The 18,049-nt window shown below is 32.4% G+C and overlaps 1 protein-coding gene across 3 annotated transcripts in view; it reads left to right on the top strand.

Annotated features, from left to right (window-relative positions):
• Positions 1–18,049, top strand: part of LOC143249439 (uncharacterized) — a 45,639-nt gene that overhangs the window by 13,261 nt on the left and 14,329 nt on the right. For 2 of the 3 annotated variants that reach the window (XM_076499282.1, XM_076499281.1), the window contains exon 3: positions 17,615–17,783. In XM_076499282.1, coding sequence (XP_076355397.1) covers positions 17,615–17,783 — 169 coding nt within the window. Of the gene's footprint in view, positions 1–15,743; positions 16,131–17,614; positions 17,784–18,049 lie in introns of those variants that run through there. The other variant, XM_076499283.1, reaches the window with a different exon arrangement.

Here is an 18,049-nt window from a genome sequence, read left to right as displayed (position 1 = left end):
GTACGTTTTTTGACGACCCCTATTCCTCTTTAAATTAAGAATTTATAATTATGTTGTCTAAATATATGCTGTTTAATGTAAGCTTTAACTGTTGCCGTTTTCTTCGATAGATCAACAGTACGTTTACGAACTTGCAACGCTAAAATCCAGAGCTTATTTAACCTTGAGAGAAAGAGAGCAGATCGTCTCCATTGTGAAGCATTGCGTTAAAACAAAAAGCAAACACAACGTAATATTTTCGAGTTTATAAAAAATTATATATATATATCTTCAAGATACTAGGAATTTCCTGTCGCTAAGCGAAGTTTACTACTGGGCTTTCATTAAACTCTGTTTATTTAGTAGACTGTGAGTTTGGTATTTAGACAATGTACCTAGCTTGATATTTCCCAACAGAAAGGTTAATATTATATATTTAATTCTCGATTCCGCGTTCCGTTTCCCGCCTAGCGGTAGCTACTTGTGATAAGATGATGCTTCCTACATCACTGATCAGGAGTATTACACTTCTGTGCTTGACGTAAGAACGGTCTCTGCGGCCATTGAGCCCGTTAGTATCTTCAGAAGATTGTTGTTGGGTGTGGTGCGACCAGGAGAGTTCTCAAATCGTTCTAATGGTAGCACTATGTACTGTTGTCTTCCAATGTTAACCGGGTCTTCTTACAAAGCCCAAACTAGGTGAGACTTATTACGCAGTTTGGTCCACTTTTTTTTTTTTTTTTGTAATTCTGTTGCGTTTTTCTTCAACCACGGGAGGTTTTACAAATAATCTATTCATACATATCTGAATGTTTGTGTTCGTGTATTTTATACACATGGGATTAAGATTTGGGTCTGTGTAAATGACCACATAGACCCTATCGGGGAGCTTCATGTATAAAACTCGTAGTGCTGGGAAAACAACCTATTCCGTGATGTAGTTTGAGAAACGCCCTTTTATTTTGTAATTAAATTGTTTGATATTAAACTATGTTGTAATATACAATCGCGATTTTTACAGTATCCTATTCGTATAACTAGTCGAATGGTTATCGTTACGAAGTAAAAAAAAAAAAGTTTTGAATGTTGGATCACTTGGCAAATTTATTATAATAATCCTGAAAACGTTGAATATATACTTTATGTACAGAGGTTAAATGGTTGTAGTTTAATTTCTTATAAATCAGGTCATCTCGATCTAATTCCTTAAAGTTTTTAGGTCTTTGTGAATTAAATCTTTACGAATTTGTTTTTTTAATTTATAGAAATTTTCAATAATTGACATGTTCATTAGGTAAAAGGAACTGTAATTCAGTACTTGTACACATGTAATATTTTTTGCTTGACGCTATTTTAATATTCCTGCTGCCGCGTAGTGCATGTCTACAATAGGGTTTTATTCTTGTTAGCAATTTTCCAAGTAGAATGTCGCTATACGAGTTTAAAGACAAAAGTTTGCTGTAGTGAAATTATGAGGGTTTATAACATTTTAAACTACATGTTATATAAAACATTTTAAACTACATGTTATATAAAACATTTTTACGATTGATAATCATATTAATTCACAAAGAGCTGTGTATTTTATAACGTTAATTGAAATTAGAGAAAAATAATTTACTGAAAATTACACACGTACAACGTTAATAAATTATACAAATGTTCTAATGAAGTTTTTCAATGTTATGATTTCAAGGTAAATCTGTATTTTAAATTAAAAAAATAACGTAGTCCTGATGTTGCCATGGTTTTCTAATACAGATCAGAGAAAAATATTTTGTAGCATTTTCGATGTCAGTTTGCAATTCAAACTTTATCTGGATTTGCTTGGTAAAAAATTTTATCATTACAGACAAAATAACGAATTTCTTTAACGGAATTTTATTGATGTGATAGGAATTCACATTTGTTGCTTATCAGATAAGTTACTTGGATATATTTATCTCTGTATTTTAGTTTCTAAAATCAAAATTTGTTGTACATTTATACAAAAAGGGCCTTTTAAAACCTTTATTTGCAATAACCTACTAGAAGGCTTATAAATACCAAATTTTTGGATTATGATTTGCGTAATTTCTCCAGTTCACTTGTTATTTGAAAGGCGGGAATAACTCGGTTGTTTTATATAAGGAAGTGTTAGTAACAAGAGCAAATTATGCATTAATAATCGTCTGAGTTCAGTTGTATTGCTAGAACCTTGCTGTGCGTACGGTAATCTATTTTGTAGTAATTAGGTTTTGTAGACTTTTATTAAAAAAGCAGGAAAATGGAAGCAAAATCGCGTAATATTTCACTCTGTTTAAGTCTAATTGTTCTTTTAGCTCTTAATGATTACAATAAGCCGATGCGTTTAGCTTTGGTTTACATTCTAAATATTTTACAAAACACTTAATATACCCAATTTCTATTCGAAAGTTTATTTAGAATTAGTCTAATTAGAAAGAGCTTAAGGATGTATCGCATGTAAACAAGGTCATGTTTTTATACGAGAACAAGGATATGACTACAAACTGCACGCTAAGAATAATATTTAGAATAAACTGTTCAGATACACTAGTAGTCATCATTGTACTGACTACAAAAAAATAAGTGTATTCAGTTCGTAGCTTCACATCGTTCTTAAAATGCCAATTCTATTTTCTAACAAATTGGAAAGTGCTGCACGTGAGGTACGTTTCGTAGTAGTTGAAAAGGATTGAGTAAAGCACGTGACCTAAATGGTATAAGAATGGTTGTATATTCCAAGTATTTAAATTGGATCCAGGACTATGTCTCCCCTCCATGACCATTGATTCTCGTTTTAAAACAAACTAACTTTTGATGTTGCGTCCCTGTTCATGAATACAGAATTTTGCAAAAATGTGTACTTATGTTGTAAACATTTGACGTCACTTTCATAAAGCATAAGATGCATATTTTGTGAAAAAGTTATATAAGACTTGAATGCGGTAATCAAATGCAGTCGACCACCAACATTTCTCTAATTTTTAAAAATATTCAAAGTTTTTTGAATGATGTTTTAATTGTGGGTATTTGCTCTAAGTTTTCTTTTACATGAATCGTCATATTTTTTTGTTTTGTGTTCAAATTTATTTTCGTATAAATATGCCTTTTGTATTTTCAGTTATTTTTTGAAAAATCTGTCTTTTGTATTCGACTGAAATTGATAATTGTTTTTATTGAAATAGAACCATTTCTTTATAATGAGACGTCAGTTTCATGCAACAAAGTACTCAATTATTTGTAACAATATGTAATTTCTCGCCTTGAAAAATGCAAGCTATAATTACCAACTTACTTATCTAAGTTCTCATTTGGACATAAACACTCTTAAAGTAATTTTCCTGACTTAATTAATTTCTCACTTTGAAACAAACAAACTTTCGAGATACCTTCAAAAAAAGTAATAAAAGTAAATAAAAAGTTAAAATAAAATATATTTGGATAAGACATTGTTCTTTCTTTCCAAAAGCTGGTGAGACATTGCTCGGTAAGACCATCTGTGTCCCATTTTTAAATATGCTTATGATTTCAGATGCCTAAAGCTGACGGAGCGATGAAATCAATAGGCTTAATTACAGTAATAAAATTCAAAATTGCAACAACTATTTCTACATTCATTGTAAGTAGACCATTACGGTTTGAAAATTAGACATGATTTTTTTTTTTGTCTGCAACCTGTCGGTGCTATTGTTTTATACGTAACGCAAGACTATTATTGTCTATCTTTGGACAGACTGTCTGTAAGATAGCATTTTGAACTCACGAGCTCTAGTACTGGGACGGCGGCAAGTCTACGGATTTACAACGCTAAAATCAGGTGTTGGATATCTTCGGTGCACACAGCAGGTAGCCCGATGCGGCTTTGCTATTAAAAGAAAACAAAAAAAAACCTACTGGTATTATGTAAATGAATAGTATTCTGGCCACCCAGTAATTAACGAGTAGCAGACAAGAAAAACGTGGCCGTTGGGGGGGTAGATAAAATTTAATTTTTATACGACACTAATTTAAAACCAGTAACTAACCAATTAAAAGGATAGTAAAAATACTGCAGTTGAATGCGGCTTTTTATCGCTGTTACTAGGGCTAAATGTCTATAACTCTGGTACATGTTTCTTGCTAAAAGTATTTTGAGAAAGAACATATCAGTTTCTTCTAACTTCAAACATTATTAGATCTAATTATTAACGTTATAAAATATTAAACAAACGCATTACTCTGACATTTTTATTAGTTTTGGGTTAAGCATGAAGCTACACAACGACTATCTGTGCTGTATCCATGACCGGTGTGAAAACATTGTTTTTAGCGTCATGAACTCGCTGATTTATTGCTGAGTCACTGGGGGTATTCTAACTTGAAACTTGTATATAGAATGATGCAAAATGCCTCGCCTATATGGCCCAAAAATATTCATATCTGATTATTACGTTTCAATTCAAAATTTCTCAGTTTGAATCTCATTCTGCATATCTAATAAATAAATATTGTTTTATTTCATGTATAAAAGATACTTCTCATTGAAATTTATACTGTTATAGAAGTATATATATTTACAGTAAAGGATGTACTATATTAATTATTTGGAAATGTATGTTTTTGTGGCATATTAATCATACACTTAATGCTTCATTGCAGTAAAGTCAATTTCACTATTACTAGCGTATAGCCCATCAAAAATAACGTGCAAGTGCTGCCACTCCTACCCCATAGTGGCCTGGCATGGCCAAGCGCGTAAGGCGTGCGACTCGTAATCTGATGGTCGCGGGTTCGCGCCAAACATGCTCACCCTCCCAGCCGTGGGGGCGTTATAATGTGATGGTCAATCCCACTATTCGTTGGTAAAAGAGTAGCCCAAGAGTTGGCGGTGGGTGGTGATGACTAGCTGCCTTCCCTCTAGTCTTACGTTGCTAAATTAGGGACGGCTAGCACAGATAACCCTCGAGTAGCTTTGTGCGAAATTCCAAAAACCAAACCAAACCAAACCAAACCTACCCCATAGTGTATTTTAACCTCGCACTTCTTAAGTAACTGAAATATTTTTTTCGAAATCAAGCTTGACCAATAAAAGTGCAGTCGAGCCAATCAGACTTTGGTAAATTCCTTTGTGACTCAATCAAAATTAAGGTGAATTCATTGCGTATTTTGAGCATAATTATTGGTAAAAATCTGTTAGATTAATAGCTTCTAATACAGCAAAACCTGTCTAAGGCGGAATCGCACGGGACCAAGTAAAATTTCCGCCATGAGCAGGTTTTCCAGCTCAAACAGTGAACATGCATTTCCTTAATTATATATGTTTTGAGCGGAACGTTATACTTGCTTGTCTCAAGTGAAGTAAGACGTTGGTGAATAAAGTTTATTGTACTGTTTATGCTGCTATGTTTATTAGAATAAGAACAAAAATAGACATTCAAAATTACACATGTACACAAAATCTTATACAAATGCATTTGAAGAAAGTGTCCAATTTCAACTATTCTGTTTTTTTTTAATGGACTTTTTCGTGCGGTTAAAAGAGAACACCAATTCTACGGCCTTTTCATGAAATTCATTTTTGCATACAATTTGACAGCGTTAACATACCGTAATACTTGTGTTGAAGTAGGATTTTCTATTTCCTCACTATCTTTTCCATTTTGTTCATCTTCTGAATCTCTCACACTGTTACAATCTTGCGATTCTATTATAGATTTTAAGTCAATTTCATCAGTTTCTGTTAAAACATTCTTGTCAACGTTCACAAAACTTTCCGCGTTCACAGAATCATCTGTATCAATGTTCTCAATCGGAGATTGTGGAGAAATTATTTGTTATGACGATTCTAGTGAAATACAGTTCTACAGCCACCAGATAATGGAACTATACAGCGTATAAAATTGAAATACAGAAAATTGATGCAAACATGGACGTAGAAAGACTAAACGAGCATTTGAAAGTTGAACTTTTGGGTGACAAGTTGCATTATCTAGGAAAAATAGAATATTTTCGTGTTCCATTCTTTTGTTTAGTTTTTTCGAATATTTCCCGAATGCAGCACTTGTCATCCACACTTTATTATTCGCTTTTCATTCCACAGGAAGTTGATTCTTCCTTACATTTTTGAAACAGCGAGGATCTTGACATTTGACCCATTACCCATGGTTTCTCTAGTTTTCTCTCAAAAATGCGACCACGAGTGCAGTCAAATCGTTCTTTTGAATAGCGACCTCCGGAATAATGACGGAAGTAAAAAACACAGTGTATTTAACCAAAACTTACTGTAACAAAATGTCCGAGAATTTATTAATATTTAAACAAATTATTAATTGAACAAGAATTTATTAATATTTAATGTAAAACATTTTATCCGCCTGACTCAGGTTCTAATCCTACTTGTTGATAGATGAGGTAGGTGGAAGATAGTTTTCTTCCCGCGTTACGCAGGTTCCGCCATATAGAGCCTCTAAATAATAGAAATCTTAAGATAATGCTGCAAATTTTTGATATTTCCGGCTTGTACAGGTTTTACTGTATATTAGAAAAGAGTGCGATTTAGCAACATTACGTTCCAATGATAGCTTTTATGTCATGTTGCTCAACAACAAAACTATTAAATTAATATTTTTTCTAGTCTGGTCTGTTATTTAAGCATAAAATGAAATGTATAGACAACAAAACTGAAAAATGTTTGACTTCTTAATGTAGTCTCAGTTGATTAAAGTTTTTTTTTTATAATTTTTATTAACAGTGTTGATGATACAAAAGAAAATATATTAATTCAGAAACGATTTAAGTTTAGATCTGAGTCGATATTTTTAATTTCATGATAAATTTTGTACGTATATTTAGTTTCTTTTGAGTGTTGGGAGAAACGCTACTTGTTTCTTTCCCTAACCTGTTGGACGTCGTTTAGTCTAACTGAAGAAACAGTACTAAACTCGAAACGTTGTAAGCAATCTAGAAACAAATTTGGATTGTTCGTGTAGAAATGGCCTCATGGCTATAAATGACAACTGATGAAGGTTGAATTTCGAAAGGAAGATCCCTTGATGGCTCAGCGATAAGTTTGAGGACTTGCTCGTAACATGCAGTGTTGAATATTTGCGGCGAATACTAAATAGGTAGCTCTTGTTTAAATTTGCACTTAACAAGAGTAAAATTAAACAAATTGTTTTACTAGTTTTCTTCCTTCTTAAGGTGCAGTAAACAATTAATTTGCGTTCAACCTGTTCGTAGCACTTTGAAACAGAATATTTTGTAATTACTAATAACCAGGGGCGTCACCAGAGGAAGGGGAAATTGGAGTGTGAAAGAACGACGAAAAATAAACACTAATTTCACGAGCTTCCAAATCTACTTGAAGCGAAACCAGTATCCTCCGTGTAACCATCATTTATTCAAACGGCCAGTGATACCACTTTGTAGGACAATTTGAATAAGCCATTGTGCAGTATTACTGACAAAGCAAACGCAATACTATGAGATGGCATTCTGATAAGGATAAATTTATCGTATTTTCATATACGTTAGTGTAACTGAATATGCTTCAGTGGGCTGTTCACTCCAACATACTTCTGTGCAATTCGATACGGTGCAAAGATTCGACGGTATTTCAAACTTGTTTATTAAGCTGCGAAATGGTCTTGAAAGGTTTTCATCTATATAATCATGACATATACATAAATTTCGAATAATAAATATGTACTATTAATTGTGTTTTTACTTTCATGAATATTTATTTCATTTATTACATGGGGAGATAAAAATAATTCTCATATAAAAATATTCTGAAGGTAAATATTGCAATATAATGGCTTAGTGTTTTCAGTTGACGGTACTCAGAAGGTGCACCATGGTCAGCCCTCCTCCCTCAAATGTAACTAATTATGTACTAGGTTAATTATTATCTCTAGTCCTACGTAGACATGTATTTTTCGCCGATCACAAGTTATTGGTGATTGCTTTACGTTTGTCTTTCACTCCTGTTTTGTAACTGGCATAAATGTTTTTGTGCTCGACTTAAATACAAATGTACAAATCTGATATTGTGAACGAACGTTCACCAACGGATTGGACCACAAAGTTTCATAAAATGTGTAGGACTGTTATTCTGAATTTTTGTTTGAGTTAGGAATTCTTAACGTTTTTCTTTAACTGTCACATTCATAGATAAACAACTAATTCAGTGTCAGGTTTATTTTTCGATATACAAAAAACAACAACTACTAAGAGATAAGTTTTAAACTAACGGCCTTCCTTCATGTAGTACAAAATTTTAAACTCGCGTGTGGTTAAGACCACACTGTCAAATGTTAGAACAGAGGTTATTTGTGTGTCATAGCAGTGAAAGGGTATGCGATAGTAAGTACTGTAATATAACCGTGTAATATTATTCGCTTGAGTAGTATGAGCGTAAATGGTGAGATGTAATCGTTGAATTAGTTCAGAACAAATATTGTGATATAACTTTGTTTTGATTGGTAATCTGTGATTTAAATATGATATAACTTTGTTTTGATTGGTAATCTGTGATTTAAATATGATATAACTCTGTTTTGATTGGTAATCTGTGATTTAAATATGATATAACTTTGTTTTGATTGGTAATCTGTGATTTAAATATGATATAACTCTGTTTTGATTGGTAATCTGTGATTTAAATATGGCGACATAACCGTTTATTTGTTCTTGAGAGTAATCTGAGGGTAAGTACAATGATGTAATTAGTGTTTCTGAATCAGGTAACGAATGTTTCTAAAATATTTTATGTATTATCAAAGATTTTTAAGTCATCTGTTAGGTAGAGATTACTGTTATTTTATGAATGCCACCATTTATTTGGTTTACGAGTTCGTAGATATACAACTTATTTTAAATCGTATAATGTAAAGATGTGATAATCAGTTAGAGGTTGATTGGAAAGTTATTTGCTCACGTTAAACGTGCACATTCATATGTATAAATATTAAATTTGCAGTTATACCATTTCCTCCTTAACGGGTTAAAATAACTTTCCAGAAGTGCCGGTCGCAAACGGGTACTGAAAATTTCGCATTTGCAACCAGAAAAATATAGTGACTGTTGAATACTGAGGGTTCCTTTACTGTTGGCTGTTTCGCTAGGTGTTAGTGCTCTAGATTTTGGGGCTGGGTTCAAACCCTTTTGTTACCAATAGAATAACCCTCCCCCACCCCACTTTCAGATAGTGACAGTTTTTATCCCTCAGCATAGATGGTTGGGCTACTAGTAAGGTATTTATGACTATTTACTTTCTCTTTACTAAGTAGCTCAAAAGAAGGGACGGCAGCAGATAGTCTTACTAGCTGTCATAAATACTACATCATTACTTCTGTATCTAAGTTACGTGTGATGTGGTATCACTAGGCCATGGAAGTGAACATTTACCATTTTGCCAGCTACGATAATTAAACATATTTGAAAAATAAACCATAATTTTACCTGGGTAATTCTGTTAGTGCTTATGATGTGAAGTATTTGTTCAAGAATGTCTTCACACGACTCATTTGAACCTATAGGAGACAATTTCAATAATGTATAAAGTTGTTATTTTGAAATGAGCACAAAGATACACAATGGACTATCTGTGCTCTGCCGGTTTTTAGCGTTGGAAGTCCGCAGACATACCGCTGAACCACTGGGGGGCTATGTGTAAAGAAGACAATGCGTAATAAACTAAAAATATTTTACTAACAACTATATTAGAAACGAAAGCAGTAGGTAGAGTATTATTCGCTTCAGATAGTGTTTTTCAGTCTACCCACGATGATGTCTACCTTTTCGTAGACAGTTTCCCTTTAAAATGGCATAAATAATAACAAAAAGATGGAGACCTTGCAAAAGTGAATCAGCTTGACGTACATTCGCATTCTTGAACGAAATTCACCCGTAGTGTGTTAAGAGTTTGTAAAAGCTCTTCTGCAAGACTTAGAAGTTAAAAGAGTTAAGTATGATGATGCGTTCCAAGTGACTCGAGATAGGAATTTTGGTTTGTTTTGAATTTCGCGCAAAGCTACTAAAGGGCTATCTGCGCTAGCCGTCCATAATTTACCAGTGTAAGACTAAAGGAAAGGCAGCTAGTCATCACCACCAACCGCCAACTCTTGGGCTACTCTTTTACCAACGAATAGTGGGATTGATCGTCACATTATAACGCTTTCACGGCTGAAAGGGAGAGTATGTTTGGTGCGACGGGGATTCGAACCTCAGATTACGAGTTCAGTGCCCCAACCAACTGACTATGCCAGGCTTGAAATTTGGTAGTAGATGAAGCAAAATTGGTGGTTTTGTATGAAATATAATGATTCCTCATGAAAGTTCTCTTAGTTTGCGATTTAGGTTATACAAAGACGTGTTTTCCTTGGATGATACATGAAGGTTCCAATTTAAATATTAAAACGTTAGTAGATTACACAGAAAGTCTAGTAAAAGTACAGATGGTTTATTTGTTTTCTAAGCTATAAAGATTATGCATTCAGCGGTTTTAGTTTTTTTTTTTTTTAAAAAAGGGAAAATTTAAGTGTTAGGACTTATGGATTGTTAGTTACTGACAAAGCCTAATTATCAGATAGGTAATGGTTAAGTGTCAATTTGGTTTGTTTTGTTTATTGTAAACGCATGTTTTTAACTAATAATTTGGCTGTTGAGTGTGTGCGCGAGATTAAAAAAAAAAGTGTTATTTAGGATTAATAAAATTGAACCTGTCTGTACAAACACTGGATGGCCGAGAAGGCAGGAGTACAGAGGGAAAATCCCCGTTGGTCGATCCTTTTATAGAGAAGAGATTTTTTAAAAAGTGTAATTGATTTGGTAATAGAGAAACTAAGTAATAAATAAAATATTATATAGATTCTCATTCGTTACCTGCAATTAAAATATGCGCTGTCATTACCAACAACAGTCAGAAGACAAAGGTGCAGTGTGTAAGAAAGTGCTTACCACACTATGGTGTTTTGCTGTTTAATTCATTACGTGTGTCATCTCCCCAAAGCTGGTAGAAACAGTTGTCGACTACATGTTTAATTATTAAAATTTGATTTTGAGGAGTTTTGGTATTGTATCCCCCGAATCCTGACAATCATTCCCAAGGACTACAGCTCTGTGGCCCTATGCAAACAAAAGTACATTTACTTGATGAATTTGGCATTTTATTGTTATATTTTGTGGAACGAGGCTTACTGTGACTGGGGCGGTAATAGTCTGTTCATGTTTAGTAGATTTTTCTCTGGAAAACAATCTGATGTTTGGTGCTTTTTAAGAAATACGAAATTGAAATTGTATTTCTTTTAAGAAACTGAGGAATGACGTTTTGAAAGTACTGTTTACGCTATTTTTAATTTTCAAATTTATAAATATTTCTTCAACGAATCTCAGGTTTAAGTTTTTCTTTTGTGTAAAATCCAAATCGGTATTTACTTGTAAGGACAAAATATGCGAAATGTTTTCAAGTCTAGATACCATTTTCTTTAACTGAGCATTATGCTGCTTTGAATTTCGTTAACTTTTTTTTGTATGTTATCTAAAAGCAGTTTTATGATTTTAAATCTTTGTATATCATAGCAAACGTCAAAATGTTTGTTGCTTGTCATGCACACGTATTCCGAAAACGTAACACCACAAGAATTAACACTTTAAAGGTATTAAAAACACTGAGCCGTTATTTGCTGCAGGATTAATTTGTGGTGCTGAGTTAGTCACACGTTTGACCAAAGCTTGCTCAAGTCACTGGAAGGCCCAGTATGAATGAAAGAATTTGAGCTGTCACATTATATGTGCCAATTTGAGTGGAATTTGCTATGATTATCATAAGTGACCTACTGTTTATCGTTCATTGTTATGTTAAAAACTTAGTTTTTCCACATTTATATTAGTTTCTATGTCATTAATTATATTGAAATGTTATCTCTGACAATAATTCAAACACGTCAATGATACGTGTAAGTCATGCATTCACAAAACCAAACTAACAATATACCAGCTTCTTGCATCTGTTATAGTTACAGCTAAATAGCCGTACAACCTCATTAATAAATTTAGGTTAATGTATATTAAAAATACGAGTGTCAGTCATTAAGCGCGTTAACCACGTGTATTCTGTCTCGCGTGCTGTACTGCAAAATCTCGCGAGCAAAGTAAGTGGCATCATTTTTCAAAATAAGCTAAGAACAAGCAACATTGACCTCTAAAAACTGCTGTTTTATGGCTTCACGACTGTGAGTGTGTTTTGTTAATTTAATAGTAGGAATCGAATGATTCTAAAATTGGAATGGTATGTACGCTATTCATTGCCCTAGACAATCGCCGAAACTCTAACTACAGCCATTATGTTTTGTAGTCAGTTGTTATTAAAGAAACAACCCAAACAAATGATCCTGGGAAAAAAAAAAAAAAACGCCCCAAATCCACAACTCTCAAAACATTGTTTGTTACTTTTTGAACGAAAACACTAAAGCCCGATTTCACCTGTCGTAAGCGGATTTGGCAAAACTGCTCACGTGCTTATGCAACTTAACATTTCTTTCCATCGATACAATGCATATCACGTTACTCCATCGGCCTGTCCAACCTGCAAGTGGATGATTGTCTTACCTTTTATTTTAAAGGTTTGTCATTTCAAACTACTCAGATCCATCCACTTCGTTCGACTTTCTCTTTTGCACATTATTGGTTGAGGTAATGTGATAATAATTACACGTATACCCGTGTAACAAACAGATTGAAACGTTAATCTTTTTCTTTGTTCTTCCTTCGTTCGAATAGATATTTAATGTCGAAATTCACTTTCAACTTAGAATAAATATTAAATAATTGATATTGTACCCTTAATTTGGACTTTCTTTTTTTTTTTCGTTTGGTGCGTCGCGTTTTCCCGGAAAATTGAATCTTGTTTTCAACTCACCAAATTATTTTTTTAAACCAAAGACCATCGTGTATAGTGTACTTATAAAGTTTTACTAGTGCTTAAGGTGGATAATTAGCTCACAAAAAAGTATGAATTTTTATTAAAAATATATGGTGTCGTTACTTATGGAAGGTTAAATGCATATTTGACTTGTCATTTCAGAGAAGCTATCTGAAGTTTAGTAATATTTTTCAAAGCAATAACGTTAAATAAGTAGGGAAAGAGCGAGCAGGTGTGAAAGGCTACATCTAATATTCACTCAGGAATTTGAGTAGCTGCTTCACCTATATTTTGTTAATTAAAAATGTGATATACGCATCTGTGTATATCAGAAAAGTTAAGTTAAAAACCAATGGGAAGTAGAGAGACGTAAGTAACTTAGTATAGTTTGATAAAATATATAACTGACTTAAAATTCTCCCTTGGATATTAAGTAGTTATTTCTTTAAAATTTGGAGTTTGATCCCCAGGGTGAATACAAATCAAATAGCTCATTTTGTAATTTTTCATTAAGACATTTGATTTCATATGATGGAAATGATTATCAACCAAACATATATTTCTGTAACCAAAAGAAAATAAATGCCCAGGTAGCTCACTGCGTAGCATTGTGCTTAACTTCAAACAAAATTACTGCATTTTTTCTCTTTATATATAATTTTAGCTTTTTATACATAAATTATACGTGCTTATTATTATTATTATTCAGAACTAAAAATTGCAAAGATTTGCTTTATGCTGAACATGATGCATCTAGAGAACAGGTCTGCAAAATGTCATTCACCAGTTCTTCCTATTTATGATTCTAAAAACAGGAAGTTTTGCAGAAAATTTCAATTTTCAGCACCAACAGTGTACATCCACCAGTAAAAATAAATTGATGTAGTATTCTTTTTTCTTAGTGGTATGAAAAGGAAAGTTTGGTACGCATATTCTATTCTCTCGAAGTTCGATTGTAGAAAAATGTAAAATGACTTTCAAAAGAACCTGTATCTTCGCTGTTATTAGCTGCTAATGGAAGTAGATCCAAAAAGTAAAGTATCTCAAGTGTAGGAGCGAGCACTAGATTAAATGCTTGTATTACAAACACTTACAATCAGGGCTAGCAAATCCTTATGTTATTTTGAGTACGTTTTACAGTATATACTAATCCTGACGCTGGGGGCATGAAGCAATGAATTCAATCTCATTCTAGTTAGCTGAGACAGTTACCTCCATCGTTTCAGTTCGAAGTAACTTAAATAATAAGTTTAAAGCAAGCCGCATTATTGATGAGAACTTCCATTGGTATAAAACAATACTCTCCTTCCGCTAATCTGGTCATTCTCGTTACTCTCCTTCCGCTAATCTGGTCATTCTCGTTACTCTCCTTCCGCTAATCTGGTCATTCTCGTTTCCAGGGCTCATTTTTCATAGCTCAGTTGATAATGAGTCATCAATTGTTACTGATATTTACGATTCTTTCTCGTACATTCTCATGCTTAAGGTTAATAACACTGTTCGATCCCATGCAATATACATTAAAGTGTATTTAGTATTGGGAAGATAATGATGTACATGCTACTTTCCTTTAAGAGTTGTATCTGTTTTAAAGCTCTGGTTAACCAATAATGATTACGTGTTACTGTATTGGTTTGTAATGCATAAAAAATATGCGACATCATTCTAAAATAATTGAGCTAAAAATCAAATCTATTTTAGATTAATATAGTTAAACACAGCAAATAGAGCAGCTTGGAATTTATCATTGTATCATTTTATTCGTGTTCTACAAGACTGAAAATATGCTCAGGTTGGCTTTTAATTCACTTAAGAATTGTCAGAGTTAAATTGAAAAAGAAATTATTATAAAAATATATGTATTGTTTTGTTCAATTCAGTTTCTTAATTTTAACAAAGCTGTATATAACTAAATGATTTGGACCTTTTACACTAATTTGTTTCAGTTTAAAGTGTAATTTCACATTTTTAAACCAACTTTCGATATTAAATAACCCTATGTAACAAAATTTTTACTTTTTCTTGTTCCTGGGCAGAAAGTATTATTTCCCAATTGCTTATGCTTAAAGTAAATGGAAAATACCTATTTTCTCTTCAAACTTTGTTTTTGTGACTTGAGCGTATAACGAAAGCATGATGGGAGACTATTTGGAGGCTGGTACGTGAAAGTGATTTACAGTCGCAAATCTCTAAAACTACTCACTTCTAAACATTTTTGTAAACTTTAGTATAGATCCATGTAAATCTTGATTCATATGTTGTTTTATTCAGACCCTATGTAAATGAAAATGTGCAAATTTGTCCATTTTTACATAGAAAGTAGGTGGTTAATTTCTAAATTTCATTGTCCAGGTCACAAAAGCAAAGTTTGGAGGGAATAATGGTCATTGTCTGTACTATTATAACATAAGCAATTAAGAAATAACATACTATCCAGGAACAAAATGTGTGTTACATAGTGTAATAGGTTTACATTTGAAATCGGGAATTTGCGCTCTTGTAGTGTTCCTTTTTTTTAATATTTAACTTGATTCTTAGACAAAGATATTAACACATCGTATTTGTTTTTGTATGAAGTTTTGAATTTATTAATATGATGAACCCGCCAAGTTTTCATATGATGCTCACATAGTGAACTTTTACGATGTTGCTTAATCTTATATTAATTCAACTTGTAACTTTGTATGCATGTCCAGCTAATTTCTCCCACAGTTCTGAATCTAAGAGGACCAAACTTGTTGGTGAACTTGAGGTGGGTCGGAAGGGGAAGGTTCTAATTCACCTTGCGTAGATCCAGTATCAAACGTTCGCGGAAGGCCATCCAGCCACGTAGAGATTTGGGAATAGGTTTTCGAGATTGTAAACCACTTGTCGGATTTTGTGTTTCTGATTTTGGAGACTCCATGTTTTACTCTAATTTTGACATACGTGTTTAGGTAACGCGGACCATATCCTAGAAAGCTTTTCATTCGAATGCGTACTTCCATTGGATTAGCGTTGGATGTAATTGGACATAATAGACCAGTTTTATTGGTTTACTAAGTCAGGCCTCTATAAATCAATGGGATGGTATTTTATGCTGTAAACTATAAAATGTTAAATGGGCGTGGAAGTAGGTTAGCGGGTAGTTTTTAATTTAAAGTACATTTATTCCAAGGTAGAATTGTACGTGACCTTATTTATAAATTCCAATTAGAAACATATCACTGTGTTGCTAGTCAATTAAGCCTAACGAAAATATTATTCCGTAAGTTTTACGTTAGAACGTACGATATAGTTATCAATTATTTTTTATATGCAGTTCAAGGATATGTTTTTAGTACTAAACATTGCTTAGAAAATGATACACTGTAAAAAAAAAAGTCTTTTTTATGTTCTTAGAATACATTTTTTCACTTACTCGCGTCTAAGAACGTAAGACGATTAATAAAATGGCAAAGCAAAAAAAGTTAATGCTGCGATAAGCTGTTAATATTGAGTACTTTTTCTTCAACTGTATCGTTTAGATGTAAGAAATACAAAGGTCAACTTGGAGTTTGTATAAAAATGCAACTGTAGATACTCAAACATTTATCACAATATAACCATTATCGTTTTATTTTATTTATTATTTTTTGATACCGTATTGTACATGTATACTGATATAAAGTCATTCTATTATCAGGACGTGTTTATTTAGTGTATGTACGATAACATTTGAAGGTTTTTAGGCAAAGATAGGACCTTTGATAAATAATCCCTTTTGATTATATACATCATAAGATATTCCTCTTTTAACAATGCCGAGTGTTTTTCGTTTTTTCTTTTAAGATCAAGAAAATATTTGTTAAATAGCAAAATACGCTGCAATTGCTTTAAATTTTAATAATGTGTAATACTTTTAACTTAGATGATATTTGGCAATTTTAAAATTATATGTACCAGTTTATTCATAATCAAAATAAAATGCTAGTTTCCCGTCATCTATTCTCTTTTAGTTCTTTAATAAAGTAACACATTTTTATTTAAATCTTATACTTTTTTCTTCACATACTTGTGAAAATAAGAACTAAGGATAGAATTTTGCATTATTATTAACATTTAATTTTATGAACTTGTGTATATTAATGAAGCTAAATTTAAAGATAGAATTTTTTTTAAAGTATGTTTCAAAATTGTATAATACATTAAAGTGTCTGATACTGTAAGCTTAATTTTAAATTACACCAGATAAACCAACAAAATTAGCTAAGAAAATAGATTGTAATTTGAGAGATATGTTTAAGTGAAGGAACAAAAAAAACCAAAAAACTAATGTTAGGGCCATATTATCTCTATGTCAAGTGGAAAATGAATATCGATATAGACATAAAATAAGTAGCATGGTATTTCTTCTTGGGCAAATATTTTTGTTGGGAATTGTGTTTAATTCAAAAGTGTGCAATGAAACTTAGTGTTATGAGTTGCAGAATGTTTATTGATTCCATATACTTGCATAAAAACTGCATTTGTTTGATTATATAAATTACTAAAAAAGCAAATGAAGATTTCTAAGTAGTGAAATTTAAGTGAAAAATGTTTTGATATATCTATATGCTGATTCTGTAACAGGAAAAGTTGAAAATAAAACAAACTCAGTAATTGAACATTTTTTAACAAAAATAACTGTAATTCAGCTGAACACATTGTCTGAATGTCTTAGACTTTTAGAAGCTTCACATCAGTACTAAAACCTTCTTGTTGTTGTTATAGTTCAGAGCAGTCAGTTGTGTCAGTGAGAGCTTCTGTTTTGATTTATGATGACCAGAACAAAAAATGGATTCCAAGTGGCTCATCAAGTGGTCTTTCTAAAGTTCATCTTTATCACCATGTTGCTAATAACACGTTCAGAGTAGTGGGGCGGAAGCTGCAAGATCATGAGGTAATTTTATGAACAGTTATTATAAGATTTTTTCTAAATCATTAGTTATAAAATACTTTACTGTAGTATTGATCAACAATTCCTCATATTTCAGTTTATTTCTATTGCAAACTCTTTGGAATTGTATCATTTCTTTCTAAGACTTGTATACAATTATATAATATAATAGTACTGTCTAACTCTATGTCCATATAACTACTTTGCCAGGGTGTAGATGGTCTTCACCAAATTTGGTATTGAGGTTCATTAAGTATATGAGGAGATGC

The sequence above is a fragment of the Tachypleus tridentatus genome, chromosome 4 (genome assembly GCF_004210375.1).
Source record: "Tachypleus tridentatus isolate NWPU-2018 chromosome 4, ASM421037v1, whole genome shotgun sequence".
NCBI classification, from domain to species: Eukaryota; Metazoa; Arthropoda; class Merostomata; order Xiphosura; family Limulidae; genus Tachypleus; species Tachypleus tridentatus.
Note: the sequence above shows the minus strand (reverse complement) of the source record. Positions and strands in the feature narration are given on the sequence as shown.